At 37.6% G+C, this 19805-nt stretch overlaps 2 protein-coding genes across 2 annotated transcripts; one reads left to right on the forward strand and one right to left on the reverse strand.

Annotated features, from left to right (window-relative positions):
* The first annotated feature begins 351 nt into the window (after positions 1-351).
* LOC108991608 (nicotinamidase 1-like) lies at positions 352-2999 on the forward strand. Its single transcript, XM_035690968.1, has 5 exons — positions 352-578; positions 887-1070; positions 1953-2086; positions 2174-2359; positions 2678-2999. Exons 1-5 carry the CDS (start codon positions 438-440, stop codon positions 2777-2779), a joined length of 747 nt encoding a protein of 248 aa, XP_035546861.1. The 5' UTR covers positions 352-437; the 3' UTR covers positions 2780-2999.
* Positions 3000-13118: 10119 nt separating this feature from the next.
* Positions 13119-14385, reverse strand: LOC118348733 (putative wall-associated receptor kinase-like 16). Its single transcript, XM_035690969.1, has one exon. The coding sequence runs from the start codon at positions 14342-14344 to the stop codon at positions 13385-13387; it is 960 nt and encodes a 319-aa protein (XP_035546862.1). The 5' UTR covers positions 14345-14385; the 3' UTR covers positions 13119-13384.
* Between the last annotated feature and the right edge of the window lie 5420 nt (positions 14386-19805).

Here is a 19805-nt window from a genome sequence, read left to right on the forward strand (position 1 = left end):
ATGATAGGAGAATGATGAAAATTTGGATGATGAATAGATTTTTTCTTAAATTATATAGATTAAAAAAAAAAAAAAAACCGTAGGAATCTACACTCGGACAATCATGCATATTTGGAAGGGTGCATGACGAAGATTTTCTTGGACACATGCGCTTGTTTCTGCCCCAATACAAAATATTTTCTTGACTTTTGTGCCAAAATGAAAGAAAAAGCCTGAATACATTTTCAACTTTGGATTTTAGCATGGAAAATAGAAATCAGATAAGAGTCGACATGTTGCACCAGCAATGCAACCAGCATCAAACTAATTTATATAGAAATATATATATATATATATATATATATATATATATATATCTGTGAATTTTCAACTTTCTTTACTCTTCGTTGATATACATGTGATCTGGGAATAAGTGAATCAAGCAACTGGAAATTAAAATGGTGTCTCCGACAATTGATCTTTTGAAGGGTGAGATTCCTCTTGAGCAGGATTCCGTGTTTTTGGCCGATGATGCACTCACCGGTCTTGTTCTTGTTGACATCATAAATGGTTTCTGCACTGTTGGTGCTGGAAATCTGGTATACTTTAAATATTAATCAATTCCTTGATGTCTTCTGGTTTTATTCTGTTAAATTCTTGGAAGTTAATGCCTTTTGTTTTTTATCTGTCTATCTCCCACTGATGGAAATATATGTCACCAAAGTTCATGTTTTCAGCTTTGTTTTCGATTGGTTTCTGCTTTGTTTTTTGTTTTTTCTTTCAAATCATGGATCCTAGTAAGAAATTGTATCTTGGTTAAACTGTTTACAAGATTTTGTTCAACAAGCAAGAGCTCTAAAATTGAAAGTTTACTTACCAGAATCTAACGATGTTCATGTACTCTCAGGCACCAAGACAGCCTAACAGCCAGATTTCTGGAATGATCAAAGAATCAGAAAGACTGGCTAGATTGTTTTGTGAGAAGAAATGGCCAATTATGGCATTTCTTGATTCTCATCATCCAAACAAGGCGGAGGAACCATATCCTCCTCATTGTATTGCTGGCACGGACGAGTCAAATCTGGTTCCTGGTATTTAGTTTTGCTATCTCTATAATAATTCCTCGTCCAATTTTGTTCCTTGTATGTGTAGTGAGTACATGAAACAAGACAAATCTTTGCAGTTAAAATGATTGTTCTGCTTTTTGTAGTGTTGAAAATGTTTAGATTTGGGTTTCCAAAGAAGACTACTTTTATCAGTAATGAATGACGCACATATAATTTGAGTTTGACATCATTCTAAATTTCTATGTATGCTTGATAGAAAAGCCAAATTGAGATAATATTGCAACACCTTACGTTAATATCCCAATGAACGATTCATTTTATTATGTTTTTAGATTCACCGTAGGTTTCATTCTATGTAGTTTTCTTAGTGTTTGGATTTACCTTTCGCTTTGTAGTTCTACATGATTTCTGTCTTAAGGTTTAAAGGAACATCACTTTTTCATGGCAGGATCCATTTTTTTCCGAAATGGACGACTAGGTGCTTACACACTCTAAGGTCCGGTTTTACAAACCATATCAATTCTTCTTATTTAATCATTACAATTTTTTCAAACTTCTAAACAAAATAAAAAATAATAATAATTCAACTATTCAAATATCAAAATAAAGTAACATTCAAAAATTTTATTCCAATAATATTTTATTTAATTTTCCTCTTATCTTATCTCACATGTGTAACAAACGAGAACTTGTATATGGAGTTACTCTTCTGCGGTTGTTCCCCCTCCCTGTCGGCCACTTTTCTGGGATGTTTCACCATGGTTGTTCTGTTTTTTGGATATTGATTATACCTTGTTAAAACCCTCCCAAGTTTGCCAACATGTTGTGTTAAACACATGCTGTAGGAATAAACTTCCCTCTCTTTTACTCTGATCTGATGTTGGTTTTTCTTCCACTAAACTGCAGCTCTGCGATGGATAGAGAATGAACCTAATGTAACAATAAGGCGCAAGGACTGTTTTGATGGATACTTGGGTTCAACTGAGGCTGATGGTTCCAATGTTTTTGTGGATTGGGTGAAGAAGAATCAGATCAAATCTGTTAGTGCTTAAAACAATTCCTTTGAGAGCTATTCTTCCTAATTGTTTGATCTTATTAATTAGCATGATTGATTTGTGTTGATGAAGTTACTGGTTGTCGGGATATGCACTGATATATGTGTGCTGGACTTCGTATGCTCTACATTATCGGCAAGGAACCTTGGGTTTCTCACCCCTCTACAGGATGTGGTGGTGTATTCTCGGGCATGTGCCACATTTGACATTCCTCTCCATGTTGCCAGAGACACCAAAGGGGCTTTAGCTCATCCCCAGGTACTACTTCATTAAGCTTGTCTTCATATCTCCAAGCAATAATATGTATTGGGATTACTTTAACTTCCTCCAATACTCTGTCTTCACATAGAACAAACGAGGATCGAATTTAAACTTGGCTCTTCCACAGATGTAGACATCATAGCAACTTGGAAACATAAGGCACTAACTACAGAGAATTTGAAATAGGAATTAAAAAATAATGCCTTCTTTGTCAAAGCCAATAGGAAAACACTATACTACACATTGGTTTCGTTTCTATCATAGAAATGCAATTCGAAGGCTTAAAGATGATGTTATTGTGTTACATGCATGCAGGAGTTTATGCATCATGTTGGGCTATACATGGCAAAAGAAAGGGGAGCAAAAATAGCGAGTGAAGTGTCATTTGATGCACCAAAGATAACAGCCAGGGCATGAGCTAGGATATAGCATTACTGAACTAAATCCTGTGTCGCAAATATATATGGGTACATGGAAACTTGATGCTATACACTTCTGAATACAGATGTGTGCGAAATAGTGGTGTGTATTAAGGCATCTGGCTCATTGATATGAACCCCCATTTGAGTGCTTTAATCATATGCAAACTTGATCTTACGGCTCCATGCCAGTATATATGTGCATCATGGTTTTCGTAGCTTTTTGCATTTAATTTTTTTTTTATCGGTTCTCATCATGGTTTTCGTAGCTTTTTGCATTAAAATTTTTTTTTTATCGGTTCTTTCTTACATTTGATTGAGGACTTGTATTGAATAACAAAAAAAGAAAAAAAAAAAACTGAAAAAAAAAGAGATAATTTCATAGCTCTGGTACTTAACAACCACTTGCACGGCCAAGCATGGCCGTTGCCTACTTCTTTTCAAAGTGATGCGCGGAGCCCGCATGGCCAGCTCGTGGCACGCCCATGCCACACCAGGGCAATGTCATTCGTGTTGGTACATTTCCCTTGTGTGCCACACCATGGCAGTGCTACACATGGCATGTCGGTATGCCCTGTGTCATTGCAGCACTACAATTTATATGCACAGCATCTCTACTCAGTCGCAAAAGAACATGTTGCACCTTCTAGGTGTGAGCTACTCTGCGCACAGCAATGTAACGCCCCAAACCCGGGTGGCGTGGAGAATTACTACTTGTCACTCATAATCATGTCTCCCAACACATTCGAAAAATAATCTCCAAAAACTTCATAAATGAAATCAATCTCAAATCTTCTCAATAATCTCATTACAAACTCCACACAATCTTTAATGCAATAAAAAATAAATCAAAGGGGTCCATAACCTCCCAGTAATCATAACAACCCAACCAATAATTTCATAAATCTTACTGAAACCCAAGATATTACTAAAACTCAAAGAGATTAAAACTCAGAACACCAGAAGTCCTTCTTCTAGCAACATCTCATCAGCTTAAACACAAACAGCAATCTAATCCAGGTCCTCATTTAGACTCTCCACATCATCTGAAAAATATTATAATGATAGGGGGTGAGTTATCAACAACTCAGTAAGCAGAAATCATATGCTAGCGTGCAAACATGAGCATTTACAAAGTAGAACATGCAGAACAAAATATTTTCCAGAGTTAACATGGAGAACAGAACATATTTTCAAAAGTAACAGAGCGATGGTTTTAAGACAACTAAAACCCTTAGTGCTTTGGCATAGCATAAACTGAGTATCATCATCAGATCAAAACAAAGCATCAAACAGAGCAGAGACCATGTTTTACCCCCTTGGTAGGGTTGTGCTAACCCCGGTGGCCAAACCAGGCAGAGACAGAGGTGAAATATTTCCTTTATTCTTCTCGGAGCCCCGAGTGTGCACACAGGAAAGACCACAATAAAACCACTATGTTTCCAAAGTGGGTGCACTCAGAGACAGAGAAGTTGGTACCAACCCAAACAGAGCAGAGCAGAGCAAAGCAGAGACAGACTCAGATACGAAAACCAGTACACCATGCCAAAGGTTTTTCAGATATTATATCAAAAAATTACAGAGTACCAAAACAAAATCAGAACAGTTTATACACGCTGAACACAAAAGCCAGAACAAATAAATGCACAACCTTTCATATTCTCAATATCGCTCTTTTTCAAATTTCAGAAACCACATGACAGAATTTAGCTCATGTCTACACAATGCATGTCAGAATATATTTTTCCTTTTTCACACAGATTTCATGAATAATGCAGATAAGTGACCGAGGTTGATCTTTGTTTTCATAAGTTCCCAACACAACACAAATTATGCAAATTTTCATAAAATCAACCTCAGTCTTATTAGCTTGTATAAAACCCAGCATAGGAACCCCGCTTACCTGACTCCTGCAGCGCATTATCTATGACTTGAATACAGTCTCTATCCATCTCGTCACCTATTCATAAAAATAATATAAACTAAATATTAAAGTCCAACAACACAAAATTGATCTTAGATAACTCAAAACCCAAACTCTAGATCATAATTCAGCAAGTTTAATCAAACTCCAACAGCCAAATAACAATCCGGACAGCCCTCACTCCGACCCAAAATATTCTATACCAATCTCAGTATTGTCCAATACAAGCATCAAGACCAATGCCAATTCAAATTCCAATAACTCACACTTATTCCAACAGTTCGCAGTCTCAAACAATTACTAACAATTTAACCAACACTAAACAAAGCACACTTCTTCCCATTCACAACTCCATAACAGAAAATATAAACTAATACCTCCAAAAATTAAACTGCACTCGACAAAGAAAATTAATTCCCCTCTAAATATTCTCTCAACCATCAATCCAATCGACCCCCCCTTACTCCTCGGACTCAGTCCGGCACAACCAAAAACTTCACAGTAAATATGAATTAGCGCAGAAATATATTTAAATCTCAAAAGTTCTTTGGGAAAAATACTTACAATGCTATAATATAATTTTTGAAAGATCACGAAGGTGCTAGAAGCGGCAACGCAGCAACAAAACAGTGCCAAATGCACTGTGGCCGTGGGTCTCAAAAACCCACTTTTGAACGGGTGCAAACGAAGACCCGAGATTGATAGGGTAGGGCTAAGAGATGGCGGTGAGGCTAGTGGTGGTGGTGGTTGGCCGTGGGTGGTGGCGAAAAAGGCGGTTGAAGTGCAAAAATACCCAAAACGGAAATGTTGATGGAGGGGCTTCACCGGTGATAGATCGGAGGTGGGGTTGGGTCCATTGGGTTGCTAGGAGGTCGAGGATGATGTGGTGAAGAGATGGTGGTCGGAGGTGGCGCGACGGCGGTGCAGCGGTGCAAGGAATGCCGCGGCATCGTGTGGTGCGTGGAGGCTAACGGTGGCGCGGCTGGGGCTGGAAATCGGAGGGGGAGGTCGCCGGTGGGTGGGGGTGCTGGGAAGCCGGGCGGTGACGACCACTGCCGGCGCACGGCGGCGCTAGGGGCGAAGGAAGAATCAGACGGAGAGAGGGAGTGGGGGGTTTGCGGCGCGCGGGAACCATCCAGGAGAAAAAAAAAACAGAAAAGAAAAAGAAAAAGGAAGAAAAAGAAAAGAGGAAAGAGAAAAATGTAGGGAAAGAAATGATATCCAATCTTCACATTTTGGGTCACAAAAATGATCCAACGGAAACGATTTTAAAACAGCAAGTGAAATAAAATAATTCAAACGCAGTGATTAAAATAAAAAAATAAATAATTAAACCCAACAACAAGTTAATTTAATTCGAGAAGAAATTTAAACACATAATAATAATTAATTTAAAGAAAGCACTTCAAAAATAATTTTTTTTTTTTTTAAAAAACAAGAGAATAAATTTTGAATCAATAAAAATAATTATTCCTTCATAAAAAAAAATACACTAAAAATACGGGATGTTACACCCTTCCCCCCTTAAAAAAATTTCGTTCTCGAAATTTGCATGATGAAACATGACGCTAAAGCAGAATAGAAGATACAACCCAAAACACGTTCGAAAGGATCATGTCATCAACAACTCCCAACAAGCATGAGTAATGTTCTCTCAAGTCTATCTCCATAGGCAATTCCATCATACTCGTATTAGTCCCCCAGTGGCACAACACGTCCAGTATTCCTAGGGTGACTATGCTATCCGAAATCTCATCTTTCCACAAGAGCCTTAATACAACATCCAAGGAATCCCAATGATTATTATTATTATCGTAACACGATCTGCGCTAACCTCAATCGACTCCTATGTTAAAACTCACAAATCTTCATTGAATTCTACAAGTTTGTAACCTATTAGCCACTTCCAAAGTTAACCATCAATAAACATTTCCATCATCCAGACTTATTCCCTCAAAATCAATAAGAATTATATCATAATTCCGCACCACCAATAGTTTAATCTCTAATTACAAGTATCTTTATCAAATTTCAAATTACCAAAAATTCCTTAAGATCAACACAAGGTTTGAATCCTTAATTATAACCAAAATATCGCGCTCCTGCTGCGCACTCTGATAATTTGCCATATGCATAAAAATTTATGCCCTCATAAAACAATACCATCGAGTACAAGGCGGCTCCATACCTACTGACCAGAAAACTCTTATGACATTTGGTAGTAAATTCTCGATCTCTAAAACCATACACTATTACACACTTTCCTCAAATTCACCAAGAATTCATTCATGAATCTGCACCAACTATTATCCTTGAATCTGATATGGATCTAATCCCAAAACTTGCCACTAAAACCCCAAACTAATAACAATCATTATCCAAACTAGATCAATACTTTCAATCCCCAAAGAAGCAATCTCCTTGAAAATCCCCGTACCTATAACTCAACTCTGATCAATCCCATTTTAATGGTCACAGACTAATTAGTCTTAAAAAAATGAATCAAGAAAGCACACCAAGCCTGCGAAATATAAAAAAACTTAAATCTTATTACAAATCATTCCTTCAAATCTGTAATTCTAAAACCTTCAATTATATCAGAATCATTTTCCGAAATCTGTAAGATCGATGAACTTATATCCAATAATAAAACAATCGACTCCCGAAACTTTCAAAATCTAAAATATTAAATGATAACAATCATTTCCTAAAGTCTGCAAAATCTTAAACTTTTGGTGAAATTTCCGTAAGTCTATCCTTAGAGTTTGTTGAACTAAAATCTTCTATTCTAAAGCCTCATGTCATACATCCATGAAATCGAAAGCCTCAAATATTTTACTACCTAAATAGATCACCCAGACTATGCCGTTCCTTTCAAAACATGGAATTATAAATGCACACTAAGTCGATAAAAGTTCAAGCTTACTCTGCTAAATATAACAATAGCGTTCTCAGTCGTACCATATTCCTGCCATAACTTAATCTTTAACCCGCTTTTCAATTTCGAACGAAACGAACAAAATAAAATAAACTTAATAAATAAAATAACATAAATTCCCGATGTCCTCGTCGTGCCTGTCCATTGTAGGTGGCACGGCTCAAGTCCCACATTTCTGGTTGGGATAGGCTCTGATACCATTTGTAACGCCCCAATGGAAGACCCAAACCACATGGCCTATACTCCAAAAGGACTAGTCAATGATACAATTGGAGCCCCATTGAAACCTTATAAAGAGCAAGAACTTCTCATTCCCAAGCAATGTGGGATATCATATGGGATATCACATGCCCTCAAGTATTGTGGTGGCAAAAGTAGGCGAAGAACATCTCGCTAAAGGGGTGGCATCATTACCATTGGAGCGAGCAGAGCTGCGACAAGCGTGTGGTCCACTATGTTGTCTCTAACCCTTGGCACAGGTCTCCTTCCTTAAGGGTATGAAGCATAGTAGAATCAGAGAGTTGTGGTCTAATATCTAGTAAACTCCTGCATTAATATTGTATTAGGCATATTGCTCTAACTTGCTTATTAGTGGTTTAACAAATTTGTCTGTGCACAGTAACTTAGCCATTCATTTGTTTATATTATTTTATCTGTAATGCCCCATTCCCGGAAGTCCGGAGAGTTAGCTCCTATTACTCAAGAACTTCTCCAATAATCAATAATAAATAAACAGAAACTCCACAAAAACACTTAACTTATTTGTTCGATCCAGAAATCTGTGTCCCTCCACAGAAATACTAAACAAAAACCTCAATAAAATAAATACCATCTCCACAAAGACTCAAATTATTCATAACTTGACGTACCAAAATAACCGCTAGAGATAAAACTACTAAATATGATCCTCCAAAATACTTGTACCCTTTGCACTCATTCATCTATGATCATAAGACCTTTCCAATACTTCCTACACTTGTTCTCCAGCTGAACCATAAAATTATCTAAAAAATGTTATGGAGGTAAGGGGTGAGTTATCAACAACTCAGTAAACAGAAAACATATACTAGTATGTAAATATGAGCATTTTCATAGAGTTCAGAATGCAGAAACAAAACATTTCAGTTTTAATATGCAAATCTCAAAAATACATATTATTAGAAAATTAGAGTGATATTTCAAACATTTCATATTTAGAAACCAACTTTTCATATTCAAAGACTCATTTGCCACAACATGACTGAACATCTTCATCTTATCATATCAGAACAGAGGCCATGTTTAACCCCCATGGTAGGATTGTGCATTCTGCGGAAAGCCAAGCAGAACATAAATCACCATGTTATCAAAGCGATTGCACTCAGAGCAGAGACCACTATTATATCCTGTGGTAGGGCCAGATGTTACTATTGTATCCCGTGACAAGGCCTGAGGTCACTATTATATCCAGTGATAGGGCCACATATCAGAGCAAAACAGAATCAGAATCACCATATCAGAATCAGAATCAAAGTCAGAACAAAATCAGAAAGTTATACCAAAGGTTTTTCAGATGCTACATCATATCAAAACAGAGTGCTGAAATTCAGATAATTTCACATTTTCCAAAATGGATTCAGAACATCTTCTCATCACATGCAAAATTTATCAAATTTTCATATTTGATCTTCTCAGTTCAATAATAGCATGCCAAAAATAAGCTCATATCTACACCAGTCATGCCAGAAAAATACCTTATTCTTATACAAAATTTCACGAGTAATGCATAGCAAATAACTGAGGTCGTTTCAAATTTCTTTTCATAACGAAACATGCATATTTTTCAAAAATAACCTCAGTCTATTTTATTTTTATGCAAAGTCTAGCATAGGAACCTCGTTTACCTAGACTTCTTAGCTTTTCGGAAATTTTCATCAATAATACCGAACAAAAATTATTCGTTACCTATAAAATAATCACGTAAGTTTCGTAAAATTTCCAATCAGACATGTATTTTGATATTTAAACCTGAAATGCTAAATAACCTATTATCCTAAAAAAATCTAACAATCTCATAACCCTAAGATGTCGACAATTCTCGAATACATCGATCTTCACTTAATTTCACCTACTAATCGATTAAAATCTCGACCCCCGCTCAACTAATTTCTAACACCATAATATCATCACAATATAAAGACAAATTTTATCCCAATCCGACTGAGGTCCTCCGTAAAAATAAACACGTCTCAAATCTAAAATTCAAACCCTCATGCCTTGACTTATAACTCTGGGGTAAAAATGTAATATCATGACCTAACCTTCCCTATCAAAACTATACGTAACATGCAGCAATAACTTTCTAAAGGAAGAATCTTACAGAAGGGAAACCGTGCTACAGAGGCATTGCACTCCACAGGAGAGAGCTGCTTGAGACAGCAAACTAGATGGTGTAGCGAAGATGTCGTCGAGCTAAAGGGCTTGGCACGGGAGAGAGAGAGTGATGAGAGATAGATGCGCGAGAAGGAAAGGAAAGGAAGCTCACCGTGAGGTAGTGAGCATGCGACGGTATGGGGGTTGGGCGTCGACCAGGGCAGCGTCCGAAGGTGGAGGCTTGTCCTCCGGAGTCTTCTGATGGCAGTGGTGTTGAAGTGGAGGGGGTTGACGATGTGGCTCACGGTGGGGATGCTTCCCCTATTTTGGTGTGTTAAAACAGAGCCCTTCACGTCCAAAGCTTATCGATGGATGGGCATGGAAGTGCAGGGCAGAGTAGCGGTGGCCGACTCGAGTTGGGCTTCTGCGATGAAGTGGCATGCGACAGCTGGGCTTGTTGCTTCCGGTGGAGATTTGTAGTGGCGCAGGTCATGCACGATGGTGGTTGGCCACTGGTGCTATGGTGGTGGCGTCAGTTTTCACGTGAAGATAGAGGCAGATAAGGGTCTCGGTGATGGTGGTTGAAGAAGGTAGCAGCGGCTGCATGATGGTTCTATGAAGGTGTTGCGGTTATGCGTTGGCTGGGTAGTGGGCTTGCAGATTTCGCCTCGCAGGAGACAACTCGGCAACGTGGAGATGGAGGTTGGTGTTGAACAAGGAGAGGCTGGGTGATTCTTGTGGCTGGTTGCAACAACGATGGTAAAAAGGCATTTTCCAAAGGCATGAGATATATGTGTATATTTATATGGGTGATATGAAAACCCTAGAGAATGAAAAGGGGTAGATGTGCATGGGTAGTGTCGTGCGAAGAGGGGAGTTGGAGATAAAAAGTGAGGGATTTTTGGGATGGAGAGGAAACTACTGGAAAAACCTGCTGACTGTGCGCTTTGCACCAAGTTGGGCTGAGTTCTGCACTGGGCCATACGGTGATTGGATAGAGTCCATTTCAAAAATTTAACTACAATGACAAGTCTATTAGAAAAAAATTTGATAAGAGTTAAAAACTAATTTGGGCCCATAAAATAGCATTCTAAAAATTTCAACAGGACTTTTCATAGTCTTAACTCAAAAATAAAAAAAAAGCTTGGTGTTAGACCCGCGTGTTACATTATCTCTCCAGATATTTACTAGATATTAATTAAGCATGTCCCAAACATTATTTACTAGATATTTGTTATATTATTTTATACTTCATTCCAGTGTGATATATTACTAGAAAACTTCAATTGAACTATTTATCCTATCTTAAAAATATTTGGCCCCTCCAAATTTATTTGCTCAAATGCATGGGAAGCTAGAATATTAGACCTTTATTCAAGACAAAGTCGTCTTTAGTTGAGGTTGGAACCAATGGAGAGACGTTCGACCTATTATTATGGGAGTAAAATTTGCAAGTACAAATAGTATTTTACATATACGATATGTGCATATAAACTTACACAGAATAATAATGATATTCCTATAATTGCGTCGTTTAGGACTGCAACCATTTCCATCTCTCCTCCCATCTCCTTCGTACCCCATGGGGCAAGAACAGCTGTAAGACCCCACAAGGTTGACGCATGCATTAACAGCTAGCGCACCCACGATATAGAGTTTCACACTCATCAATATCTGAAACACCATGAATAGAGCCCATGTCAAAACCCACATCCATCGTAGCAATAAAAAATCTTCAATATGATGTCATTTAAGCCTAGTTTGTTTTTACAGATAAAACGAATTGAGATTAATATTAAAAATTAAATAAAATATTATTAGAATATATTTTTAATATTATTTTTGTTTAGAAATTTAAAAAATTTGAGTTATTTATTTTATTTTGTATCAGAATTTAAAAAAATTGTAATAACTAAGTGAGATTAGTTGAAAGAACTTGTGAAAACAAATGAGGCCTTAGCAGCGAAAACTAACTAAGATATATTACGGAATATTTAATTTTAATAATTGTCAAAGAATATTTTTAAAATACTATTGAGTATATTATGAGAATATTTATTTTCATTACTTATAAAATAATATTCTCATAATATAGATTTCGTTGACGGAATCCATAATTCCATACTAATGCATATATATAACATGAATTATGCACCTTGGCAACCAACAGAGAGATATGGGTTTCCGTGATAGCCTAAGGAGCAATTGCAGCGATACCCAGGACCAACGGAACAACTTCTTTATCCTGCATATTCTGATGATCCAAGGACAAAAAGTTATATGCTTTTTCTTCCACCACAAAGGCGAAACCACATGGACTGAATTCTCTCACATTGGAGTGCATAACCGACATAGTAAAATCTTTTATTCCATCTGGGATAGGAGTCTGGCAACATCCTACGCCGAAGTAAGACCCATTAACCATACTGTCGATGCTATTACAGACTGCACGCATCCTGTTTTATAATTCTTGTCTGAGGCAATACTTCCAATGAGCCCCACAGTGTCGCAACCGATGGTGGTGAACACATTCTTTGTATACGAGATAGGAAACTCTCGCAGGTAGAGAAAGGTATATCTATTGCTGAAATTATAGTTCGATTCATGTGGGCTATATAAATTGAGACTCGCAGTTCACCATCCAATGATATGTTAAGTATCTCTATGTTACTAACACGCATAAATGGTGTTGGAGTACTCGTCTCGGAGTTACAAGTAATGAAAAAAGATGAGTCAAGTTAGCAACCTTCAGATGTTCCAAATGGGCAGGGGATGTCATGAAGCGATCCACATGTTTTGTTGCAGCTGGAATTGGGTACTTCAGCTGCTGCTATTGCTAAAAATATTGCTGCTAAAATTATAAGTACCCCAAGCAGGAAGTTTATAGCTTGTTGCTGCAGAAGAACAGTTTCAAGCAAGGAGGACATGGTTAATTGCCTTTTTTTTGTGTCTCTAATATTCTTTCTTCGTTCATTCGTAGTAGCTAACTTAGAAGAATATGGCCTTCTCTTTGTAGAAGGCAACTATTAGTACTCACCGTTGAACTAGTCAACTCATCTCATCAGGAGGAACATAAAATTGTTGCAAGTTAAATCCAACTACAGAAATCTAGTAAAAGAGGGAGAACCAGAAAAAAGTACTGAATAATCTTACAAGGTAGTCTACAACATTATTACACAACATTAATAGGCTTATAGAAGTTCATGAATGGATCTCATTGATTTATATAAATCAATTATTGTGGACTTAACTCATTTTCGGCCATCATCTTGGGGTTTCAAGAGTTGGTTTATCATGTTATCAGGTCCGCTAACTGCACTTACAGAAGAACCAACTCCAATATCAATGTTGAAAGGGACTGCAGGTGTACAGAGCACATATTCTGTTTCTTATGTGGTTTGATTATCCTTTCCCCATGGATGTTTTTCCATGATTCTCAATCCTTCAAGCTTCATTGCCACTTCCATCATAGTGGGCCTATCCTCCCCTCTTAACCTTAAGCACCCTTCTGCAAGATTAGCAACTTCCTTTAATGCCTCAATATTAACCTCATTGACAATGTGATCCTCAAGAATGTGAAGCAAACGATCTTCTTTAACTGCAGAAACAAAAAACATTGCTAGGTTTTTGTAACTTTCAGGCCTATAGGAAGAAATTGCCTTTTCACCTGTTAACAGCTCTGCCAACACAACACCGAAACTGTACACATCACTTTTTTCTAATAACTTGCCAGTTTGGAAGTATTCAGGGTCTAAGTACCCACGAGTTCCTTGCACCAAGGTAGTTATTTCTGTTTGATCAAGAGCTATCAACCTTGAAGCTCCAAAGTCAGCCACTTTTGCTGTGTGGTTATCATCTAACAATATATTTGTGCTTTTCACATCTCTATGTATAATTGGCATAGAAGTTTCAAAATGTAGGTATGCAGGGGCTCTTGCTGTTTCTGTTGCTATCTTCAAATGTTTTTCCCATGAAAAAGAAGAAGCCCGACTTATATCATGAATATGGTCAGAAAGAGTCCCATTTGTGATGAATTCATATACGAGTAAGGGAACTTCTGTTTCAAGACAACAACCTAATAGCTTAACCACATTTCTATGATTAATTTGGGTAAGCAAAATCACCTCATTTATGAATTGCTTGATTTGGCTCTTATCACAGATTTTGGACTTTTTGATGGCAACCTCTTTGTTATCAGGTAATACACTTTTGTAAACAGTTCCATAACCCCCTTTGCCAAGGACTCTGCTCTCGTCATAATTGTTGGTGGCCTTTTTAAGCTCATCATTACTAAAGATTTTCATTGTCTCCATAGACCTTCCCTGATTCAAAATATGTTCTTGTAACATTAAGCCACCATTTTGTTGGAAGTACTTTTCTTGGAGTTTCATGAGCTTCATTCTTTTCTATCCCAAAAGTAACCTCCCAAGAGCATGACTAGGAGACTTGTGCTAATACCTGAACAAAATGATTTCTTAAGTAAATTTGTGACTAAAATCCAATGTTTCATTTTTCATATTTGAAAAATGCCACAAATACAAAGATATTTCACAAAAGTAAACTTATACAAACTAACGTGGCATCATGCAAAACGATAGACCTATTTTATAATAAAAATAATTTTACATCAAGGCACGTCAGTTTGTGAGTTTAAAATTTTACGAAATCATCTTGCAGCTAAAACATTTATCTTCATGTTTAACTAATACTAGTATTATCTTCTAAGAGACTAATTGCCCGATGGCATATGACCTAGTTCTACAAATATAAAACCTGGGTTCAAAAGCGCCCCCTCCTCCTGTATAAAAAATTAAAAAAAAAAGAAAAAAAAAAGATACAAGTATTATCTGATTTACAATTTACAATCATTTTGAACCAATATTTAGGACGCAATGAATATTTGAGCTAGAAAGTATTTACATGAGTGATTACCTCATAAGCTAGCATAGATATTATATTTATATATATATATATATTTATACCTTTGACAGCTTTCAAATGTGGTTGATGTTAAAGCCAAAATGGTAAATTATTTTCAATTGCCTTTAATCTTTCTTCCAGATACTAGAATGACTCCAATTGGCATCTATAGTTTTCACTTTCTATATAGAGACGTTATAACTAATTTTTATTCTTTGTTCTGCATCGACTGATAATTAGAAAGTCTTTATGAAGTTAAAAATTCTAACAAATTAATTTGGAAAACACTAGAGCTACAAATAGATCCCACAAAGAAATCCCACAAAGACATTGATATTGTGACACGTGCCCCCTTACCCTTACAAAGCCACGCGACCTGACCACTGATACTTTTCTTTTTTCTCCTCTTTATTTCCTTCCTTCATTCTCCCCTGCTCCCCGCTCGTCCCCCTTACCCTTATGAAGCCACTCTCCTCACGAAGCTGGATCTCAACCCAGTGCCAGATTCAGCGTCAACCCAGTACAATCGTCGCCGGGTCTCCGACAACCCTCTCACTCTCTTCCCTGTCTGCTGCCCATCCCCAACTCCACTCTCTTCACCCACTGCCCACTATGAAAACCCAATCCTGTCCCGTTGCCCATCCAACCAGAGAATTCGGAGGCTCAGTTTCGTTCAAAATGGTCGTCACTTTGGTTCGTCTCTGCTTGTCGTCTAGTTTACTGTATTTTTTTCCTAATATATGAATTTGAATTTTGCCGTCTCTACTTTTTTTTTCTTCGAATTTTTACTGTATCTCATGAATTTTGAGCGTTCGATTGCTTCTACCTGGTTTCTGGATTTTTTATTTTTGCGTGTGGTTGCTGTATTTTTGGCGTGTGATTTTGGCGTGCGGTTGTTGGTTTATTTGTTAAACCTGAATAGTTCCATTTTCAGTCTCTTGTGAAGTTGAGCTAGATTTCTCATTCTCAAATACGGAATGAAAAAAATTGGTAAGTAGGGCTTTTATTTGTGTTTGATGTGTGAATTTGCTGACCAACTGAGATTGAAACAATTGGCAAGTTATTGAGTTCAAAAAATATTTGTTACCTTGCAATCGATGCATATTTTTCTACAAGTGAGTGCTGATTAACAGGGCTTTTATTTGTGTTTTATGTTTGATTTTGTGCTTCTTTTGCTTCTGCATGCAGGGCTTTTATTTGTGTTTGATGTGTGAATTTGTGCTGACCAACTGAGATTGAAAAAATTGGCAAGTTATTGAGTTCAGAAAATATTTGTTACCTTGCAATCGATGCATATTTTTCTACAAGTGAGTGCTGACTAACAGGGCTTTTATTTGTGTTTTATGTTTGATTTTGGGCTTTGTTTGCTTCTGCATGCAGGGCTTTTATTTGTGTTTGATGTGTGAATTTGTGCTGGCCAATTGAGATTGAAAAAAGTGGACGTTGCAAGGAGAAGACAAACTGGCACTGTGGGGTGTTCATTTGCAAACTTAGAATCAAATTATGCTAATGATGTTACATGCTCTGTTGGTAGTTGTAGCATTACTAGCAACAGTTCTTATAAGGTGCCCCATAATGTTTGTATTGGTTGTATTAAGGATGGTAGTTGTTTGAGTTGTAATGTTAGCAATTGTCAAGTACTTTGAGTTGTAATGTTAGTAGTTGTTGACAAAGTACTTTGTTGTCAAGTATGTAAGACATAATTGTAGCTACACAAGTTGTACAAGAATTCGTAATGCTTAAATAGAAAAGAAATTTTGTACTATGGAAGTTGTACTATGTGTGTTGAATTAGTATTTAAATACCAAAATAAGTTGTCTCCATTGCCATTACCAAAATATACATTTAAACTCCAAAGTTACATTCAAATCCCAAAATTACCGTCCAACCACCTAATCATATTAAAATTCCAATATTACAGAGTACTCATGGTTGGGTAAGTATACTATCTTGACTCCCTACTCCAGCATGTATGTCCTTCACCTGCGGATCACAAAAAAAAACTATTAGTGGAGTGTTAAAGGAAGGACTTGGACATGACAATCTAATTGCACAATTTTACAATACCTCATCTATCTTGGATCTTTTTTGACTTTTTCTTTTATTTTTCAGTTTTGTCTCCAATGTAGAGACTCGCCATTTGGACAGAGGCCTACCCTTACTTTTAATACCAGCAGGACTACGAACCCCTTGATTTTGTTGTTTTGTTTCACTTGGACCATCCTGACACACATCATACTCACTCGTTGTACTGTTCTGACTCAACTCTATCTCTTTAAACTTGCGCATATGATTCTTCCACTTTATGTAGGTCTCATGATCCTTTGAAGCAATTAAAGCAATTTCACAATGATCGTTACACAAATCATTAAACCTTTGTGCAACTTGATTATTGCTAAGGTCATCATAACTAATCTGTATCATCGTGTACTTTCTTTTTAAATCCTTTCTCCAACGATCAAGAACATACTTGGATGGCAACTCCACAACTTTCTTCCACATGGTGAGGACAATGAGTGCATGTCTACATAAAATTCCTCTGAACTCAAATAGTCTACAAGTGCACATCACTTCACATTCATCGTCAATGAAATATACACAGTATTTCACCTCTTTTACAAAATCATCATAAATGCTCAAGTGGTCAACAACTTCAAACGTCGATATTGCGCCTTCATTTTTTTTAGGGAAGACAAACAATTCATAGTCCCCCTAAGCTCTATTTGTGCCTCTTTGAACTTGGCATTCGTGTATAATTCTTGAAGTTGCTTCTCAATTGCATGGACCGTAATGCAAGGGATCTTTCGTTGGAATGAACCAAAATCAGCTATCTTCTCATTCTCGACCATCCTAGCCAAAGCATTATTACAGTCCCCAACAAACTTCTTCAATGGTGTGGTTGCATTCACATAGCCATCAAAAAATACGTTCATACTTTCGCTACGCTGGGTTGTCGACATTCCAGCCCAAAACGTACCTCTCACATATGCAAGTACCCATTGATGCCGCTCCTCATACAAGTTACTCAACCAAGCACTGTCTGTTAAACCATTGCTCTGAATAATGTTGTGCCACCTTTCTTCAAATTCTTGACAACTCAAAGAGTCATATATACAATTTAATAAAGGGCCTTTAAAGTTGTCATATTGTGAATAAGATCCCAGCTTATGAGGCAATTTGAATAAAATGTGCCATAAACAAAATCTATGCTTGGCTCTTGGAAAAACTATTGCTATTGCCGCTTTCATTGCCCTATCTTGGTCAGTTATAATTGTAACACCCCGAATTTTAGTGTATTTTTAATGAATGAATTAATTTTATTTAAGCAAAAATTATTTCTCTTACTTCATAATTATTAAATTTTAATCGGGTTATTTTTATGATTTTAGTTTGCGAAAATTTATTTGTTTGCACGCTTTCTTAAATTAATTATTGTTGTGTGTTAAATTTCTTCTCGAATTAAATTTAATTATTATCGGGTTTGAATAATTATTTTAATTATAATCATTGTGTTTGAAATATTTTATTTCACTAGCTGTTTTAAAATTGTTTCCGTTGGATCATTTTGGTGACCCAAAATTTAAGGATTGGACTTCATTTCTTTCTCTGTATTTTTTATTTTCATTTTCTTTTTTCTTTTTTCTTTTTTCTTTTTTTTTTCTCTTTCCTTCTTTTTCTTTTCTTTTCTTTTCTTTTCTTCTTCTTTCCTTTTCTTCCCTCGCGCACGGACTCTCTCTCTCCTCTCCTCCGCCCGTTCTCTTCTCTTCCTCCCAGCGCCGCCGTGCGCCGTTCGTGGCCGACACCGCCCCTCCCATCAGCTTCCCCACCGACCGGCGATCACCCCCCTCCATTTCCAGCTCCTCCATCGCCGTCGTTCGCCGCCACGAACCACTACAAGCCGCGGCGCATTTTGAGCTCCAGCGCCGCCGTCGCGCCACCACCGGCCGCCATCTTCCTACCACTTCATCCCCGACCTCTTGGCAACCCAATGGACCCAACCCCAGCCCCGATCCGTCACCGGTGAAGCACAACCAAGTCCATCTCCGATTTCGACTATTTGGCCTTAAAACCACCCCTTGCGCCGCCACCCACGGCAAACCACCACCACCACTAGCTTCACCGACCTCCATAGGCCCTACCCTACCAATCTCGGGTCTTCGTTTGCACCCGTTGAAAAGTGAGTATCTGTGACCCACGGCTACATTATATTTTACACTGTCCGACGGCTATTTTTCCACTTCGAGCGCACCCGTGATCCTCGGAAAATTATTTTATAGCACTGTAAGTATTTTCTAAATTTTTCTCGTGAATTTTATGTATTTTTGCACTAACACCTTTCACTGCATTTAATATGTTGATTGGTTTTGCCAGACTGAGTCCGAGGAGTTCAGGGGTCGGATGGATTGTGTTAGGAGTTGTTGGTTGATTTGATTGATTGAGATGTTGGTTGTTGATGGGTTTTGGTTGGTCTTGTTGTGACTGTTTATTGGAGGATGTTAGATCAGCATCAGTGCATGTTCATGTCATTATTTCATGCATAACCATGTTTGTAAAGAAAACTGGGTTTTCGTGTAATGCATTCATGCTCATGTGTGATTTGAAAGAGTCATGATTTTATGCGAGATTATTTTTGGGTGTGTGCGTATCACGAACCCCAAGCCGGGATGGGGTATTATCTCGGTGGAGCTCCTCTGGTCACTTGGGAGCGCAATATACTGAGTGACGTCCCCTGGATTGTCGCTGGGCGACAATGGGATCGGACGAGAGGGTCTCGTGCCGACTCCGTGGTCCTTCTACTGGTGAGGACTAGAGGATGCTTGGCCACGTACGCGCTAGGCGCTGAACTGGGCATCGCTCGTTGTGTAGTGGATGTACCCACGAACGTGTTGG

This window comes from Juglans regia, chromosome 6 (assembly GCF_001411555.2).
Source record: "Juglans regia cultivar Chandler chromosome 6, Walnut 2.0, whole genome shotgun sequence".
Lineage (NCBI taxonomy): Eukaryota > Viridiplantae > Streptophyta > Magnoliopsida > Fagales > Juglandaceae > Juglans > Juglans regia.